Source organism: Sus scrofa, chromosome 15, assembly GCF_054392235.1.
Source record: "Sus scrofa isolate SSC_HxYL_T2T_F1_AM1 chromosome 15, Sscrofa_HxYL_maternal_Yorkshire_Landrace_v2.0, whole genome shotgun sequence".
Taxonomy (NCBI): domain Eukaryota; kingdom Metazoa; phylum Chordata; class Mammalia; order Artiodactyla; family Suidae; genus Sus; species Sus scrofa.
Genome location: NC_139397.1, coordinates 79,367,250 through 79,387,515, shown reverse-complemented (window position 1 = coordinate 79,387,515; position 20,266 = coordinate 79,367,250). Strand labels below are relative to the sequence as shown.

Sequence of the window (20,266 nt, the reverse complement as noted above, 5' to 3'; positions counted from 1 at the left end):
TTTTTTATCGGCCACACTTGCGGCTTGTGGAATTTCCCAAGCCAGTGACCTGAGCCACTGCAGTGATGACGCTGGATTCTTAACCCATTGCACCACTAGGGAACTCCAAAATCCAGATTTTTAAAGGTCTGTACTTCCTTTTCTAACAAAGAGGGGGAAAAATCAGATTACTCAGGTGATGTCTCTAACTCTGGAATGTCCCCAGTAGTTCACAGTGTTAGCAACAGAGCTACTGTAGAGAGTCATGGATTTTCTAATAAATTTTAGAAATTTAGAAAAAAATTAGACACATAAATTGCTACCTTTTGGAGGGTAATTTTTTTTTTTTTCTTTTTAGGTCTGCACCAGAGGCATATAGAAGTTCCCAGGCCAGGGGTTGAATTGGAGCTGTAGCTTCCAGCCCATGCCACAGCCACAGCAACACAGAATCTGAACAGTATCTGTGACCTACACCACAGCTCATGGCAACACCAGATCCCCAACCCACTAAGTGAGGCCAGGGATCAAAACCACATTCTCATGGATACTAGTCAGATTCATTTCTGCTGCGCCACTACGGGAACTTCCAAAGGGTAATTTTTTACTAATACTGTATCAACTATATGATGCTAGTTCCTAGATTGTTTGCCTGATGATTTTAAAAACTGTGTTATAAAAACATTTAGATCATATTTAAAGTTTTGGCAGGAAAAGTGGTTTAATGGTGGGCTTTTGTTCTCAAGTGAAAAAATGCTATGCTAAGTCTTTTTAGAAAAGCAAATGTTGATTCTAGTTTGAACAACACCTTTTGGGAAGAGTGAACAAGCAAATAAGAAATTGGGAAAACTGAGTTCCCACCGTGGCTCAGCGGATTAAAGACCTGACATTGTCTGTGTGAAGATGCAGTTTTGATCCCTAGCCTCGCTCAGTGGGATTGCTGCAGACTGCGACATAAGTCACAGATACAACTCAGATCCAGTGTTGCTGTGGCTGTGGTGTCGGCCTCAGCTGTAGCTCTGATTTGACCCCTAGCCTGGGAACTTCCATATTCCACATGTGTAACTATTTAAAAAAAAAGAGAGAGAGAGAGAAAGAAAGAAAATAAGAAAAGAAATGGGGAAAACCCTTGAGGAGTAAATAATGAAGCAAGTTGCAAACTGTTAAGTATTTTCAGTTATTTGTCTTGGGAGACATTGATTGGTAGAGCCACTGGCTATTATTTTAGGATTCTTAAAATGTAGAGAAAGTCCAGGAGGACTGAGGAAAGAAATGTTTATTTTTAGTTTACCTGTTTTTTAAAAGGGACAAAGAGAGACCCTGATAACTAAGGATTGGGTTTGCTTAAGCTCTAATCCTAAGATGAAGATTGTAGATCAAATCCTCAAAAAAAAAAAAAAATCAACTTGTGGTGTAGAGGCACATAGGATCCTGGAGGGGAACAGTGTGGCTTTATGAAACTCAGTATGTCAGACAATTTTAATTTCCTTCCATGACAGGATGACGGAACACGTAGCTTGAAGGCAAGCAATAGAGGCCGTTTATCTGTCTTTTACTCAGGCTTTCAATTCTATCATACACAGGATGCCCAGCAGCCAGCTAAGAAAATGTAAGCCGGACACCATGTTTCTCTAGCTACAAGCCCTGGAGAGTTACAGGAGAATTTTAAATATAAGCACACATCTTGAAGAGAGGGTTATCTTTTTAAAAGCATTCTACCAGTTAAGAAGAACACTAACTTCTGTTGTGCAGTTTTTTAAAAAGTGTAATTGAAAGTTCTGCATATAGAATGACTTTTGTTTCCTACAATTTTCCAAATGGTTCTGGGTCCCCAGATATATATTAGAGGCTGTATTAATGGGTCCCAGCAGAAAGTAGATGGCACAACTAAACTGGGGAACAGAGAGAATTTACAGAAAGGACTGTTTACAAAGGGATGGGCAGGATTTAGTGGACAGCAAAGGGTGGTGTAGGTGGAACAGCTGTTACCAGCCCTGATGTGAGGAGCCCAGAGGGGAGCAATAACCAGGACCTAGGGGACAGCGGTAGGATCAGGGCCCCCAGAGGAACTGTGGCCTGTGGCAGGGGACACAGGCCTCCTGCTCCAACTCAGTCTAAGGAAGGTGTGAAAACCCATGAAATTACATGAAAATTCAGGGGTATATGTGTGAATGCATCTTTTCCTGCTGAGCAGGTCCATAGATTTTAGCAACGCTCTCCAAAACAAATCCCAAGTGTTAAGAGCTATGTTTTTAAATGAAGGAAATACAATTCAGACTCCCTTTGTTATATTTCTGATGTTGATAGTTTTTAGTCAGTGTTAAGTACCTATGGATGCAAAACAGTGAATCACATTCTATCACTGGATAAAAGTATGCCAGGAGAAGTTGTTTTGTGTATTTTGGACAAAGATTGAACTAAGCATTTGTGTGTCAATTTTCTAGTGTGTTTGGGAGTGAAACAGGGAGCAGAAGAGCTGGTCATGGCTGTTAGTGAGCCCACGGGAAAAGTTACACTGAGTAATATACACATATTACTAGAAAAGGTTGGCAAGGGATAGCATTTAGGCAAAGTTAACTTGACAAGCAGTAAGCTATTTATTTGCTTAAACTGATTGATTGCATTTTGTTTTTTTGGGAGGGATTGTTTATATATATATGTGTGTGTTATATATATATATGTTTATATATGTGTGTGTGTGTATGATATATACTACTATATATATTATATACACACACATTGATGTAATTTATATATAAGATATACATCTTAGTCAGCTGTGGGTACCATAACAAAAGACTAGGTGGCTTAAACAACAAAAGTTTATTTTCTTACAGTTCAGGAAGCTAAAAATCTCAGACTAAGATTCCAGCTGATTCCGTATATGTCAAGAGATCTTCCTGGCTTGCAGATGGCCACTTGCTCTCTGTTCTCACGTGGACTTTTCTCAGTACATGTGTGCAGACAGAGAAAGAGAGTGAGCTCTCTGGTGTCCCTTCTTATAAGGACACTAATTCTGTCAGATCAGGGCCCCAGCCTATGAGCTCACTAATCTAATTCCTTATAGGCCCCATCTCTAACTATAGCCACACTGAGGGTTGAAGCGTCAACATATGCATTTGGTGGGGGAACACAAGAATATAACCCATAACAGTATACATAAATTTATAAATGAATTGTATATATAAATATATAAAATACATATAATTCATTCACTTTTACTATGTGTCAGGCACTGTGCAAGTTGCTGGGGATAGATTTTTAGCATTCTCACCTTTTCTTGGTGAGAATGCTAAAAATCTCCCCTTGCAAATTTCAAATATACAATGTAGGCTTTAAAGTATAGTCACCATACTGTACATCAGGTCCTCAAAACTTACCTTATCACTAGAAATGTATACCCTTTGACCACTTAAACCAACATCTCCCTATTCCATGCCCTCAGCCTTTGGTAGCCACCATTCTACTTTATGTTTCTATGGACTTTTTTTTTGGGGGGGGGGGGTCTTTTTGTCTTTTTAGGGCCACGCTACAGCATATGGAGGTTCCCAGGCTAGGGGTCAAATGGGAGCACAGAAACACGGGATCTGTGTTTGTGACCGACACCACAGCTCACAGGAACACTGGGTCCTTACCCACTGAGCGAGGCCAGGGATCAAACCTGCATCCTCATGGATGCCAGTCGGATTCGTTAACCGCTGAGCCATGACGGGAACTCTGACTTTTTTTTTCTTGGATTCCACATGTAAGTAATACCATACAACGTTTGTCTTTCTCTGTCTGGCTTATTTTACTTGGTGTAATGCCCTCCAGTTTCATTTATGCTGTCACAAATGGCAAAGTTTCCTTCGTTTTATGGCTAAATAATATTCCATTGCATATATATGTAACAGTTTTTTTAATCCACTCCTCAACAGCCATTCCATATCTTGGCTGTTGCAGAAAGGGTAACTATGTGAGGTGAGGGATGTGTTAATGAACTTGACTGTGGTAGTCATTTCACAGTGTATATGTATTATCAAAGCCTCAGGTTGTACACTTGAAAATATATACTACCTTTTATTGGTCAAGTGTACCTCGATTATAAAAAAAGGATACTGTTCTTAACATTGAGGAGTAAGAGTCAAGAAGAAGAACTTGACCTTTAAATTCCAGTGGAGAAACCATTGAAAGATTTTAAGAAGTTCAGCTGGAGGTGTGGCTTCCAGATTCACAAACGATTTGTTCTTTTCAATTAGTGCCTTTGACCCAGGCTGCACATCACCAGGGGAAATTTTTTGCATAGGGTTTCCCAGTCCCACTCCTAGAGATTCTCATTTAGCTGGTCCAAAGTGAGTCCCCAAAAGGTGTTTTTTGAAGGCTTCCCTGGTGATCCTAAGATGCACCAGTGTTGAGAGCACGTGCAGTAAATGCACTGGCACAAACCCCCCTCACCCACCCCCACCTCCACACTCATCACTACACTACACAGTGACTACTTGAAATCAGGACTCTCCCCCTGATCATTAGTTCACATTTTATCTTAGAGATGCTGTAAAATTTTTCTCTTTATGAAGCCACTGCCAGATAGCCAAGAGCCAGTTTAGAGCCTATTGTCTGCCAACACATAAACTGTATGGGCTGCATCATGGTGTGAGCTTCAGGCTTTGTGGCAATGCCGCCCCTTCCCTTCACTTTTCCTTTTTCTTTCCCACTTTCCTTTTTCTTTCCCATTCATACTCCCTGATGGGTTTTTGTTTATCCTTGTAAACTATCTCTGATTCCTTTGGGGAAGAAGGAGGGATATGGACTTATAATGATGAATGAACAAAAGAAAAAAATACTTAAAATGTACACAGCACCCATGCATAGAAATAATCAGAAGAGTTTTTGCAAGCCTATCTATTTCTTGAAAGACATTCTGGGAGGGCAAGCCTGAATTAGTGGAGAAGGTGGGGCTAGAGGTGAGATGAAAAGCTGGTTCCCAGATGTAGGGCAGGCATAGTGAACAGTGGCTGTATGCTTGCCAGGGACAGCACTCCTTGGCAGTTGAAAGGTAGAAAGGAGACACAACCCTCCCAAACAAAGACAAGCTGGGTAGGCATTAGCCAAGTTTATGATAAAGGATGAGTGTTCTCATTACAGCATATAAATGAGGACATACCGATATCTTCCTAGTGCAACCCTAGTTCTAATGGAACTAGGTATGATGAACTGAGGGGAGTTAAACATGGAGACCTTCCTGAAGGAGGTGAATCTGGGGTTTGGTTTTGACAGAGGGGAAAGCCACCTGCTATGGGAGAAAACAATAAGTTTTAGGTGTCACCACAACTCTACACTGATGGTACAGAGGACATTCTACCCCACAAGAGAGATGTCATGGGAGGGATGGCCAAGGAGAGCTGAGCTGAGAAGGAACTGAATAAGGAAAGGATGGGTCTTGCAAAGACTAGAGGCATTTCAGTGAGAGTTTATAAGGGAAATAGATGATGCAGATTCATTCTTCATTTAACAAATATTTATTGAGCACCTAGAATGAGACCGGCACTGCTTGGGTACTTGGGATACAGCAGTAAATAAAACAAATGCAGTCTTTGTCCTCATGAACATTATAGTCTAAGCACATTTATTCAATAAAAACCCAAATCAGGACATACCTGCAAGACGCAATGAGTGCTTTAAAGAGGCTGTAGGGGGCACTGTGGGAAGGTTATGTGTGAGGCAGGAAGGCTTTCCATTGGAGGACAGGTTGTATAAATATATGGGAGAATCAGTTAATAGGACTTGGTGATTAGATCTGGAAATGAAGGTGTCAGAATCATCAAAGAGGTTTCCCAGGGTTCTGGCTTGTGCAGCTGATGTTATTTACTGAGATAGGATATGCTAGTAGAGAAAACACACATGAACAAATGTATGGGCACACACACACATTCTGTTAGACAGGAGCTAAGAGGAGGATTAACTGTGATTCTTTAATTTTCTCTCTCTCTCTCTCAGAACCTTCTCTTCTCTCAATAAAAAGGAAAATAAGATTTTCAAAGAGGAGATAGATAAAAGTTCAAATTAAAGGCTTATGAAGAACCTCTGAAGTAGTTTCTATTTGGTCTAAGAAAAATCTGAAACACAGTGAAAACCCCACTAATGACTGCCATGTTATTCTACCTTACTTTTATTTTAGTTCTGATCTCAGTATTTGATGGTCAATTACTGGGATACCTTAAAAATTGCATGTCAAGGGAGTTCCTGCTGTGGCACAGCTTAAGGGTACAGCACTGCCTTTGCAGTGGCTTGGGTTTGATCCTTGGCCTGGTGCAGGTTGCAGCAGTGGCTTGGATTCAATCCCTGGCCTGGGAACTTCCATATACCATGGGTGCAACCAAAGAATAAATAAATTTCATGTCAAACATATCTATGTTCAAAAAAAGCTCCCAAACTTATTCACTTTTCAGGGTATTATTTATTGTTGTTAATTATAAGCAGGCAAAAAATCTTTCATGGTTGGAATTAAACTTTATTTGAACCATAACAATATAAATATATGTCTACAACATTACATACTATTTAATATTATAAGCCATCCTCCACCCATCCTCCATCCATGCCTCCCAACTCCTAAGAGTATCAGCTTTAGAACTCCTAGGCGGCATCAACTCATGTAGGGTGTCATGCACCCTCTAAGTGACCTCAGGCCTCCCAGAAGGTCAAACTGAATAGGCAAGGTGCAGGCAGGGCACAGGCAAGATCTGCTTCAAAGTCACACAAAAGGATGGGTTTAACATCTTGAACTCAAGTCTAAATTCAGTTGTTATTAATTTCTCAGCCTATGAGGTTAATATAGACATGAATACAGCCTTTTCCAAAACACATTTCCTTTTAAAAGAAAAGAAAATTGCTAGAAGGTGATGTAATCATTTGTGATTTCAGAAGAAAAATGGAGATCTTTCTTTGCATTTCCAAGGATTTTCATTCAAAAATCAATGTGTGATCTCGAGTTGTTATAAAATCACAAACATGGGCAAACCTAAGCCTCTAATCCTATTCTGTGGTGCACTGAAATCCTACAGGGGAAAAAAAGAAGTATGGTCATATTTCCCTAAGAGTAGCTTTTTCACATAGACCTACATTATGCTGACACTTTTTTTTTCTGTAAATATTTTGAATGTGCATGATCCATTTCTGTCACTTGTCCAACAGCTAGAAGTGCCTGACAACGTTCTAACATGCATTTCTGGATGGGTTTCAGAAACAGAATGACGGGTAACCATATCTACAAGTGGTTGATCTATTTTAATGGGAGCTTAATTAATGCTGCATATGAAACTCCAAATGTCACAATACAGGAGTTTTACAATTTTAATTATTAGACTGACTTAGCTAACTCATTTTAAAATGGGATTTGAATTTAATTTAACATAAGTTATTAAATTTGTTTGCAATATATTCATTTTTAAGAGAAAGAGTTTTATAAAAATCACTCAATTATGATGTGAGCACATGGATGAGAACTATATTAAAAATAAAATGCCACAACTAATATATGACTTAAGCGTTAAAACTGAAACTACAACCTCATGGGGAAGGATTGAGCTGCCCAGCTATGATGTCTAGTCATGAAGTCCAAGCCGCTGTTTGATGAACTTGGCAATTAGGAGCTGAGGTCTTTTCTGATATTCCGCCAGAACATCATGTGGAGAGTTGATCTGGTCACATTCAAGTCTGTTGAGAAGTGTCACACAGACTACAGCAGCTAGAAGAGCAGATTACACTGTTACTGAACACATGGGTTTATCTTTTGTGTAGAAACATTACCCAGACACCCCTGTGTCCCTAACACGTGTACTTTGCATTTGTTGTCTTCTCTGTCATGTAAATGCAACCCTCTGACCCCTCTATACTTCTGCATGAATTATCATTCATTTTTCTCTGGACTCAGGGAGTTCCCGTTGTGGCTCAGTGATTAATGAATCCGACTAGAAACCATGAGGTTCTGAGTTCAACGCCTGTCCTTGCTCAGTGGGTCAAGGATCCGGCGTTGCTGTGAGCCATGGGTGTAGGTCGCAGACATGGCTCAGATCCTGAGTTGCTGTGGCTCTGGGGTAGGCTGGCGGCTACAGCTCTGATTAGACTCCTAGCCTGGGAATCTCCATATGCCATGGGTTCAGCCCTAGAAAAACAAACAAAAAAAAGTTTTTTTAAATTTTCTCTGTACTACCACCAAACCATCTCCATATGTTAATTGAAATCTTTTGCAGCACTCTGTCTTCTCCTTTCCCCTACGACTGGCTAGACTAAGGCTCAGAAAAGCTTTTTGTTCGAGAACAAGGAGAGCTCTTTGCCATCTAAGATACACACACCTCCAGCTTTCTATCCCACTTCTAATTCTTTTCTTTTTTCTTTCTTTTCTTTTTCTTTTCTTTTTTTTGGGGGGGGGTCTTTTTGTCTTTCTAAGGCTTCACCCACGGCATATGGAGGTTCCCAGGATAGGGGTCTAAGCAGAGCTACAGTGGCAGGCCTATGCCACAGGCGCAGCAATGCGGGATCCGAGCCATGTCTGTGACCTACACCACAGCTCATGGCAATGCCAGATCCTTAACACACTGAGAAAAGCCAGGGATCAAACCCATAACCTCATGGTTCCTAGTCGGAGTCGCTTTCACTGTGCCGTTATGGGAACTCCCACTGCTAATTTTTAGAGCAGGCTTTTCTCACTGGAGGATATAACTGGAGAGCCAGCCATTTTTCCTGAGATGACATTTTACTCCTTGTGCAATGTGTGAGGTTGCCTGCTGGAGAGTGAAGTAAATAGAAAAGAGAGATGAATACTTACCTCAGGAAATACCAATAAAGGCAAGTACTGACCCTTATGAAGTTTGAGCAAGAAAATGAAACATAAATGTTAAGAACCAGCTCCACGAAGGAGCTCATGTGTCAGCATTTAGTTTCCAAAGAATGAGGATAACATCTTATGATGGTTACAAAGCTAGGGGGAAAGAACCAAACATCTTTCTTAAAAAAAAAACAAAACAAAACAAAACAAAAAAAACTCATTTTTGAAAACTCAACATAAAGACCGCATCTTTGGTTTGTTCCATCAAGAAAGATCTAGAGAGAAACACTGAATTCCCAACAAATTCTTTATTTTCAGTTTCTCATGAAATCATTGATTTCAAGGAATGTGGTTGCTCACATTGAAATCAGTCAACCATTTTGAATTGATAGCAGTGTCATAGTCTCTGTCTTCATCTGCATCATTTTACAAAGGATTTCGGTGTATCTGGGATTAGCTGTAGCTACATTGACAAGCTTTGAGGTCATGAAGATAAAATTTGGGTGTGAGTGTGATGTTTATTTATTTGACTTCACTATTTCAGACTTTAGAAGATCTGGATTTGAGAAGGAGAAATGGACTGTAATTATATTAGATGCTATCTTTTTTGTTTGGTTAAGCTCTTGCTTTATGTGGGGAATTTATGATACCATTTAGACCTCATAGCTGTACCCTGAGCTAGCTATTATTTTTATCCCCTTTGACAAATGATGAAATGAAGGATTTGGAAGGTCAAACAAATGGCCCGGTAGGACACAGCTAGTAAATAGCCCATCAATTCCCAGCCTCCTAGACCTCAGAGGAGAATTCTCTATCTCCCATCATCCTCTCTTGAGCTGACACATGGTGAACCATTAGGCATACCTGCCCTGACCTGTCAATCAAACCAACGCTCCTATTCAGTGAAAGGAAAAGCAGTGAAAATATCCAACTTGAGCTGGGTCAAATATTTCATCGCCTAGAACCTTATTTATTCAAAACTCATTCGATTGTAAAGCAACTTGGCTGAACAAGCAAATGGAAGAGCTTCCCTAGCTTTTCAAGTTAATGATCAGCCAGTCAGTGAAGGTTGACAGGGGCTGGTGGTAGCAGGGAAAAGATGAAAGTTCTTCTCTAATCCCTCACTTGGCAGAAGGATAAGAGGTTACCGGTGCTCTGTACTTGTCATGGAGCAGGAGCTAACTTTACTAACCATCTTCTCTGGTGACTCCAAGGGTTATGCCAAAGAGGGACAAGAACAAGTCATGGCCATCTTGGTCGTGTTATCTTGACGCTGGAGGGACCATTAACAAGCAGCATATAATAATCTTGTCGCCTGAAATTACTATTTCCAAAAGCAACTAAAAGGGACTAATGACCCAAAACAATTTGTCAAAATTAAGCCTGACATCTTTGCTACCATAATCCTCAGATTGGGCAGGGAGGATGGCTCCTGTGGAGGGACATTTAGTGACCTAGCTGTCACCAAGGAGGAACGTACCAGCGTCAACATGGAACTTCCAGTGATTCTCAACTCTTTGGGATCGTTTTTGATCCCTTTGCAAATCTGATTAAAGGTGTAACTGGAACCTCCTTTTACAAAAATACATATGTGTGGGAGTTCCTGCTGTGGCTCTGTGGGTTAAGAACCCAAGACTGTGTCCATGAGGATGTGGGTTCAGTCCCTGGCCTCACTCAGTGGATGAATGGTCCGGCGTTGCTGTGGCTGTGGCTGTGACTCTGATTCGACCCCTAGCCTGGGAACTTCCATATTCTGAAACTGCAGCTGTAAAAAGAAAATAAAATACACATATGTATATACACACAAAATATTTGTATGTAATTTCAAGGACTTCAGGGCCCGTGGAGCCCAGCCTAAATGGTCCCCCAGCTACCCCCGCTTTAGCCCCACCTTTCTTATTCAGAATGTATTTCCTGGAAGGGTTCTCCCGGAAACTATAGACAAAGATAGTGTCACAAACTCCCTTTGCACCACAGAACCAAACAGGGCTGGGTCTTGGAAAGCGGCAAAGAAGCAAAGCTTGGCTTTGGAGTTCCCAGGCCCTTAGGACTGCTCCTCTCCCATCTCTCCCTGGCCCTTTTCAGGGTCCCCTTCACTCCTCAAGGTCTGAGTTTATTAGGCAGGCCCCATCTTTACTCCCTGTGTGCCTGGTGTATAAAACATAGCAATCTCAACAATTTGGAACCTTTGCACATCCTCTGTCTCCTCTGAGACATTACTATTAGGCTGTTGGCTACTAGTCAAAAACCAAATGGAGAAAATTTGTATTCAGAGGGCCCGATCAAAGCCAAGGAGCATAGGAACAAGTTGTTTGTCTAGATCGATGTTTCTTTTTGTTTTGTTTTGTTTTTTATTTATTTATTTATTTGCTTTTTAGGGCTACACCCACAGCATATGGAATTTCCCAGGCTAGGGACTGAAGCAGAGCTGTAGCTGCCAGCCTGCACCACAGCCACAGCAACACAGGATCCTAGCCTCATCTGCAAACGCCACAGCTCAAGGCAAGGCTGGATCCTTAACCCACTGAATGAGGCCAGGGATCAAACCCACATCCTCAGGGATACTGCTGAGCCCCAATGGGAACTCCCTAGATTGGTTTTTCTTAAAATGTGCTCCATTGGCCACCTTCATCAGAACCAGAGCTTGTTAATAATGCAGATGTTTAGGCTATATCCCAGACATAGAGAATTAAGGAGTAAGAAAGGGCAATTAATCTGTATTAAAAAAAAAACTTCCCATTTAAATTACCGACACATTAATATTTGACAGCTATTGCTTTGAAGGTTTTAAACTCAGTTCTGACTTAAATTAAAACAAATGTTCAAACCTGCACCTTAGTATTTTAGGTTCCCAAAGAAATGCTGAATTAGACAGAACCAAGATTTAGCATTAACTCTATCAAGGATTGTCCTGTATCTTTTATAAAATTGTTACTAAAGACACTGTTGATTGTAAAGTAAACAGATAATTTCACTTAAGTCTAACATTTGGACAAAGTTTTTATGACAAGCCTCAAATGTTTTCTTTTATAACGTAATGAGTGCTGTATAATTCGGAGTGTTTCCATTTTCAGCTAGTCCTCCAGGAAACTTAGAGCTAAATCTAAGTATTTAGATTAAGTATTATACTTCCAGGTAGCCCCATCCACTCCCTTAAATATAAGCCTCTTGGTCTTTTTACCTTTGCTTAAATTATGTTATACATTCATCTCATATTGAAAGTTGCTGCTAATACTATTCCAAAAAAGGAAAGTATAAGGAAGCTGTCAGTGGATAAATATGTTACTCTTTTACACCATATGGAATAGTGAAGGGAATGGGAGTCAGGAGGCAAGAGCTTTCAGGGCTAGTCCATCTTTGTTTCAGTACAGCTCTGTTTCCATAGCCAGGTCCCTCTATACTCTCTGGGTTTCATTTCATTCTCTGAGAAAGGAGCATGTTGGATCTCAAAAGTCTCTCCCAAATCCACACCCTCATCTTCTGTGTCTCCCACCATTGCATTGGCTGTCATCTCCGGGAGGTCCAGCTACAAACTTTGTGGATGTGAGCTTCTGCTCAATGCCAGACCTCCAACCACAGACATGACAGGATGGGCAGAGGATGGAGCCTGCTGTGCTAAGGGGTGGGGGCTCAAGCAGAGAGAACCCATGAAGCCCCACTAGGGTGACAACAGGCAAGAGGCAGGTCACAGGTAATGCCAACATGCACAGGATGGAATCAGTGGCCCCAGATCATTCTCTGACATGTGAGTGTGCTTGTACAAGGAAGGCAGGAGTAGGACAGAAGACAGGAGAGAATTGAAATGAATCAAACCAAACTCTAGATACTGACCTTGGTTAAAAATATGTAGGGAGTTCCTGTTGTGGCTCAGTGGTAACAAACCTGGTCCCTGGCCTCAGTGGGTTAAGGATCTCATGTTGCTGTGAGCTATGGTGTGGGTCACAGATGTGGCTTGGATCTGGTGTTGCTGTGGCTGTGGTATAGGCTGGTAGCTACAGCTCTGATTCAACCCCTAGTCTGGGAACATCCATATGCCACAGGTGCAGCCCTAAAAAGAAAAAAAAAAAAAAAAAAGTAAAAACCAGCAAATCAAGAAGAAAGAAATTTTTTTAAAATCTTGCCTTTATAAAAGTAGTAAATTAATCTCTTACCATTTGTGCCTGATTTTAACTGACTTTCTTGGCAAAATCCCAACTACGCATGCTACTGAATAAGTATCACCATAGCACTTAATTTGATTCCAACACTAACTAATACTGTAACTTGGTATATGGTTAGACCTGCTCACAACTTTTAAAATAGAAAATTTTGCCTTTTTGTTTTTGGTTTTTTTTTTTTTTTGGTTGTTCCTCTGAATAGAGATCTGAGCCTTGTGCACCCACAAGAGGCTGTTGTGAAAATAGACACTGCAGAGCATGGTGCCAAGGGGCCTCATGTCAGATGGAGCCAAGTTCAAATTCCAGTTCAGCCACTTCTTATTAACTACGAGAACTTGGGAAAGTTAAACTCTCTGAGCCACAGTGTCTCTCATGAGGTACTGTGAGGGTGAAGAGCTGTAAGGAGCTGCCTTTTGCCTTTGTGTAATAATATTTTGAAATCCCAATTCCCCCCCCTCCATTTTTGAGTTAAGAAATGCTCCAGCTCCAGACTGAATATAATCTTAAATCCTTATTGTAATATCTTTTTTACTTTATCAACGATCATCCTGTAGTTCCCAGAGCCCAGTATCCTTCATGGCTGGAACCAGCAGAAGAATATAAAATGGAATAAAAGTCAGGATTCTGCTCCCTTTCACTGAATTGTAATAAAGCAATATTATGAAGACTGAATATACCCCCCAAATTTCCAGTATCTATCAAAAGAAATAACACTGAATTCTTCCTTTACCTTAAAGAAAAACCACTGAGAGTGCTGCCAACAACCAAAGACAAAGAGGAAGATTTAAGCGAAACTAATCTTAGGTAAATATTAGGTTCCATACATTGCCATGCAAACAAGCGCCTGTCAAAAGGCAGCCAGCACTGTCTTTTAAAGATGGATAAAAACTAAAAGTACTTATCACAAGTTCACAGTGCAAAAGGATTACCATCTTTAATCGGAATGTTAGGGGGTTAATTAAAGTAGATTTTGCTTTCAGAGAGGGACGGATGTATGCATATTATAAAACCATAGATGAATGCATTTATGCAGTATTGTTCAGGGGGGTTAACCTTGTGCGGAAGGTTCCGCTCTTCACTGTGAAATAATTTCATGAAGGCCACTGTTTCCCTTCACCCAAATCCTTGTCAAAGGAACAATGGATTCCCACTATTCCTTTTCAGGAATGAGATAAGAGGGTGTCTATGGCCCCATTTCAAGCAGTTTGTCCATTTATCAAGTATTAGGAGACCCAAGGGCTATAAATATAGCAGAAGTATTGTATGAACCTTACAGCAAAGGGTGGCTTAACTTTAAGGCTTTGCCTCTTCCTGTGTAGACAGTTATGAGGCACTCTAAAGTCCTTTACACAATCCAAGCCATAAATGAAGCTGGGCAATGAAGGAACAAGTTGAATTTGCTATAGTCATTTTCCATGGTCAGTATGGGTTGAGTAGTCATTCTATTCATTCATTTGTTCATTCATTTAGCAATTATTCATTGAATGTCCATTTGGCAGATATTATTCTAAGTGCTAGACATATAGCAAGAAAATGATAAGCAAGGTCCCTGTGCTCATGCTACTTCTATTACAAGGAAGAGAGATGCTAGATATATACCTTCATGCATTAATGCATGTATAGGTTAATATATAAAGAAACCAGAAATATAGTCTGATATGGTGGTAAATGTGATGCAGAGAGATGAAGTAGAATGAGTGAGTGAGTTTAGTCTAGGTGGTCATGCAAAACTTCTCTGATAAAGTGAGATTTATGGTGAGATCTGATAAGACCTCCTTGTCCTAAGACCTCCTTGTCCTAGGTGAACACAGAAAGATCTGTTTCTGCACCAGTCCAAGCTCAATGAGTGAGTCCTCTGAGTTGGGACAATGAGTCTCTAGAAGACCCTTGTTTGAATAAAAAGTGGTTATTTATAAGCTGAAACCATTAGCCATCATCACCTTAGTATGAAGTCAGATTGGTTATCCAGTCATCTGGAAGTATTAAAGGGACATAAAAGGCCATTAGAGAAGGCTGTCTGGGAGACTGGGTGGAGGGGGCCATTACTGACAGTGGAAGTGGGATGAAGGGGGAGAGGGAATAGGCTTGGGAGCCCTGAACCTTTGGTGTCAGGTGAAACATTTTCCAGTGTTGCCTACCATTGGTATATAACCTCCCTAATGTCCTCTATGTTAAAACAGCTGCTTGTGAAAGCTCTCTCAGCCCTTCCCCAAAGCAAGCTTTTCTAGCTCATAGGGTTTTTCCAAGCTTCACTGCTATCAGGGAAGTCTGTAATGAAAGCGGGGATAAGGATGGGAATATGGCAGCATCATATGCATGGGATTTTCATCTGTGTCCTTGGTGGTTGATCTTCCTGTACCAGGAATTCACCTTTGAAAACAGTGGTGTCTGAGGGAGAGAGTTCCTGTCACCATAAAGATATTTGGACAGAAATACTCCCAAGAACTATAGAATTACAGAATTACAGAGACAACCTTTGGTGTAAATGCTGGTAGCCCAGAAGGGGTCTGCTCCACAAAAATGCTGCATCCTTGGGCCTGAAAGAGCTATTAGCAGGCTGAAATCAGCTACCAACAGCTTCAGCATCAGCAGAAAAAGGAAGATGCAGCAGGGAGCAGGAATGACAGCAAGCTAGAGAGAAGAGAGTCCAGGAGGATATCTGCAGGTGGCAGAGAGAGCAAGGTCACCAGGATGTGCAGCAAGGACAAAAAAATTCCTCAGACAGAGAAACTTCTCTGAGGTTTCAGCAATATCCTCAAAAACAGAAGGACTTGAGTCCGGGGTTCAAAAGCCTAGAACTTTCTCTAGCTGCCTCTTAAAAAAGAACTAATAGTCAGCACCAAACTTACATCTGGGCAGCAGTTTGTGGGTTGGCATTTTGTGTTTAACTAAACTGGTTACCAAATTCTGCTCCATTTGCCTGTCAGGTGGAGCCATGACTGTGACCACTTGCTATTTCCATGAGAAAGAAATGTGAGGAGACATTTCCTGGAGCAGAAATATCAGAATCCAGGTGCTCCTCCAGGACATATGCTGGTTGGGCTGCTGCTCAGGCAAGGGCAAGCTGCCCCCAACTGGGCTCCTACTCTCACTAAGTTGTGGAGGCAAACACAGATGTTTTTGTTTCTCTGGAACAAACGAGTGTTAATGATGACCCTCCAAAGAGGACCAGGGTGCACTTGCATCCTACACCCATATATTATAATAATTTGCATATAAATGCATTCTGAGAGATGAGAGAAGTTAAGAATAGGGTTTCAACAAATAATCTCTTCTTTGACTGGTGACTTCTTTCTAAAACGTGTTTTTAGCAATGTCACCATATATATTTTGTTTATGGTTTTATGTGTTTAAATTGATTGACAATAAGGACAAATATTGGAATTAAAACTCCACTTGTGATCAAATAGGGCATATTTATGCTGTAATTATTTACTTCTTTTTTGAAGTTTTCCTCTTTGGTATCAGGACACTAAACTCTCCAGCTGTATTGCCAAGTGCTCTGGCCACTCCTCCTTGGTTTCTGATGGGTCTCCTTCACCAAGCCTAACTTTTTTATCTGTTTCTTTACCCATTCACTTTGTCACCTCATTCATTGCATGACTTTCAATGCCATCTATATGCTATCAACTTACAGTTTTACTTTCCCAGTCCAAACATCTCACCTAAACTCCAGATTCATAAATCCACCTGCTTACTTGGCTTCCATTTGATGTCTACTACTCCCAAATCCTCACCCAGTTTTCTTTATCCCATTGTGATAACTCCATCCTTCCTGGAAGTCATTCTTAACTATTGTCTTTCTCCCCTAGTTCTCATCAAAGTGTCAACAAATTTTATTGGATTCGCCATCAAAATGTCTCTAGAGTATGACTGTTTCTCACTTCCTCCATTGCTATTGCACTGGTTTAATCATCTCTCCTGAGACTACTCCATCAGCTCTCCTGCTTCTCTCTCTGCTTCTGCCCTTGACTCCAGTAGACTCTTCCCAGATCAGCAGTTAGTGTGCTCCTGTTCAAACAGGCATCAGACCTGGTCACTTCTTTATTCAGAGCCTTCCCATGACTTCACATTTTGCTCTGGGTGGAAGTCCCAGTTCTCATAGGTACCAGACAGTCCACACTCCCTCCATCTCCTACCATCTCTGCTGCTATCAATCCCTTCCAGCTACTCTGGTCTCCTTGTCTCTCCAGCATACTCCATGTGCTCTGGCCTATTGGCCTTAGATTGCATTTCTGATTGCATTTCCCAGACTGCTTTTGCCCAGGTACCCATGTGGCATTTTCCTAAATGGCACTTTCTACTGACCATTTTTTGGCTTTTTTTTTTTTTTTTTTTTTTTTTAGGGCTGTACCTGTGCCATATGGAAATTCCCAGGCTAGGAGTCGAATTGGAACTATAGCCACTAGCCTACGTCATAGCCACAGCAATGCCAGATCTGAGCAGCGTCTGCTATCTATACCACAGCTCATGGCAATGTCAGATCCTTAACCCACTGAGCAAGGCCAAGGATAGAACCTGCGTCCTCATGGATGCTAGTCACATTCATTTCCACTGAGCCACGACAGGAACTCCAGACCATGCTATTTTAATTTATAGTTTTCCTCCCTACCTTGGTTGTCCCCATGCCCTTTCCTTCCCATATTTTCCACCATCACACTCATCCGCATATAACATGTTACTCTGTTGCTATAGATTACTCTTTGTTGTTGTTGTTTATCTCCTCTCTGGACTCCACAGGGGCAGGGACTCTGTTGTCCAATGCTGTATCCATAGTGTCTGTGCACTTGGGCCACTAGTTGATACACAGAAGGAAGTCTTACTTTAAGAAGGTAATGATTGAGACAAATCTTATCAGCCAAAGATCTTATTTAAAAACCAGGCTTCAGGAGTTCCTGCTGTGGTATATCAGGTTAAGGATCCACCGTTGTCTCTGCACAGGGGGTTAAGGACTCAGTGTTGCTGCAGCTGAGGTGTGGGTCACAGTTGTGACTCAGATTCAATCCCTGGCCCTGAACTTCCATATGTCACAGGTATAGCCAAAAAAAAATTTTTTTTAATTAAAATTTAAACAAAAGCCAGGCTTCTTAGTATTATGCCGTGCACTCAGTATGCACACTGTAAAACACATTTGAATAGATGACATATTTTATGGACTTTATCCTTAAAAATAGATAGTTGCTGTGTGAAATGCAAAGCTGAATTTTTTAAAAAGTTGCTCCAACATTTTCTTGGATATCAGTATTAATATTTGGGGACTACTTCCCACTCAAAAATACTATTTTAGATGGTACTATTTTGCTTTATATTTGAGGCTTTCATAGTCAATTTTTTTTTCTTTTTATGACTATACCCATGGCAAATGGTAGTTCCCAGTCCAGGGACTGAATCTGAGCCACAGCTGCAACCCAAACTGCTGCAGGTGGATTCTTAACCTGCTGCGCCATGGTGAGAACTCCTATAGCCAATTTAATTAACTTTGCAGCTTTACCTCTTCCATCATCAATAAAATTTAAAATAAAATTTAAAAAATTTTAATCTAGAGGACGACTATGAAAATAATTTAAAATCACAAAAGAATAGTTACATTGACTAGTCCTTGGAAAAGCTATGTTTTACTCTAATAGATTTTCTGAGTGCTGATCAGGTTAGTTATTGGAATAATTTCACCAAAAATAAAACCGCATGTTGCAACCGTGTTTGGTTTCTTAATACCATTCTCCACCCAGAGGAGCCAGAGCTTCTTGGAGAAATGGCTGATCCCAGGCCTAAGGCAAGGAAAGTGCAAGTTGTACCTCAGAATGCTGTTGTGCCTTAAAGCAAGAAAAGTCTAAGGGCTAGGAGGATTATGTAAAAAAGGACAAAAGAGTGCACTAGAAGGGGCTCTTCCTGGCCAAATTTGGGATATTTCAAGTATCAAAAAGAATGATGACAGAAACCACTTACAACATACTGCTTTGAACAAAATCCACAAAACAGTAAGTACTCTCTGCCACCAAAAAGAAAAGGAAAGAGAGAAAAGGAGAGGAAGAAGGAGGAGTGTGAGAAAGAAACGTTCATCTTGAAGAATGTCAGCTAATAAATGTAGAAGGAATGATGGAATTAGAAAATCATTTTGCAGGCCATGATAAAAATCACTGGGAAACGACCATTGGGTTATAGGATATTCATTCACAAGGCACTAAATTATCATCCTAGAGGTTACTTTCTATTTACAAAGAGAAAACTTTAATTTTTCAATGGAAAGAGGAGTTACCCTTTGAACCAAGGAATCCAACCCAAAATTACTAATTGTGGGATATTGTTACATTACCTTGCCCTGATGTGGTACCATGAAAGTTTACGTTACTATGAAGTATTCTTGCCACATGGCTGAATCTAATGAAGTCATTAGACTTTGCTTCTGCTTTACAGAAAACATTCAATATAAATGCACAAGTGAAACCCTCCAAAGGTGCATACAAATCTAGAACACGGACATTCTGGAAGATAACAGCCTATACTCTTCAAAAAATCCTCTCTCCCTAGGGAAATAATAAAAGGAGAGTAGGGAGACAATTCTAGATGTAGAAATATAGAGATACAATAACCGATTGTATTAATAACCAATATCTAATGACCTTACAGTCTATGAAGTTAATTCAGTATTAGATAAGAAAAAAATCTTTAAAGATATTTTTAGGAAAGTTAGAAAATTTAAATATGGAATGGATGTTAAGTGATGTTATGAAATGATTTTTACTTTTCTTAGCTTTTTTTGGTTTGATAATTGTATTGTGGTCATCAAGAGAACATCCTTATTCTTAGGAAATAACGCTGAGGCACAGGAGTTAAGTGGTATGATATTTGTAATTCCTTACAGTAATTCAGGAGAAAAAAAACACATAAGTGTATGTGTATATACATCCACACACAGACATGTGTATATATTTACAGAGTATGAACAAATGTGGCAAAATATTAAAAACTGTTGAATCTTGGTAAATGGTACACATTTATTATACTATTTTCTTCAATTTTTCTGTATCATTTTTTTCAAAGTAAAAAGGAAAAGCAAAAATACATGGAAATTAACTTTAAAATAAATAAATAAATAAAAACACATTACTCCACTGATGTTGTGTCCTTTGATGGACAATTTTAAGAATACTTTATTTGTGTCCTCTCTTGATAAGTTCAATTGTAGCAGAAAACAGCCACTACCAGTATGAAGAAAGCAGAATTTGCTGTCAAGTCTTGACTACAAGGTGATCTAGGATAACTCACTCTTGAACCTTGAGGTTTTGTTTCCTCATGCACATAATAGGAATAATATCCTGCCCACTCA

At 40.2% G+C, this 20,266-nt stretch overlaps 2 protein-coding genes and 1 long non-coding RNA gene across 6 annotated transcripts in view; 2 read left to right on the top strand and 1 right to left on the bottom strand.

The window, feature by feature from the left end:
• CCDC148 (coiled-coil domain containing 148) overlaps positions 1–20,266 on the top strand; it is a 370,013-nt gene that overhangs the window by 293,656 nt on the left and 56,091 nt on the right. The window lies entirely within an intron of this gene.
• LOC146395935 (uncharacterized) lies at positions 2,638–8,979 on the top strand. Its single transcript, XR_014830499.1, has 3 exons — positions 2,638–3,098; positions 3,529–8,003; positions 8,501–8,979. It is a non-coding gene; the product is annotated as an uncharacterized LOC146395935 (long non-coding RNA).
• UPP2 (uridine phosphorylase 2) overlaps positions 6,446–20,266 on the bottom strand; it is a 43,059-nt gene continuing 29,238 nt past the window's right edge. For 2 of the 4 annotated variants that reach the window (XM_021076463.2, XM_085001210.1), the window contains 2 exons: positions 7,524–7,702; positions 6,446–7,013 (listed from right to left, as the gene is read on the bottom strand). In XM_021076463.2, the coding sequence (XP_020932122.1) occupies positions 7,560–7,702 (143 nt within the window). In that variant the 3' untranslated portion in view covers positions 6,446–7,013; positions 7,524–7,559. Of the gene's footprint in view, positions 7,703–20,266 lie in introns of all 4 variants that reach the window. The other 2 variants (XM_021076462.2, XM_085001209.1) reach the window with 1 other exon arrangement.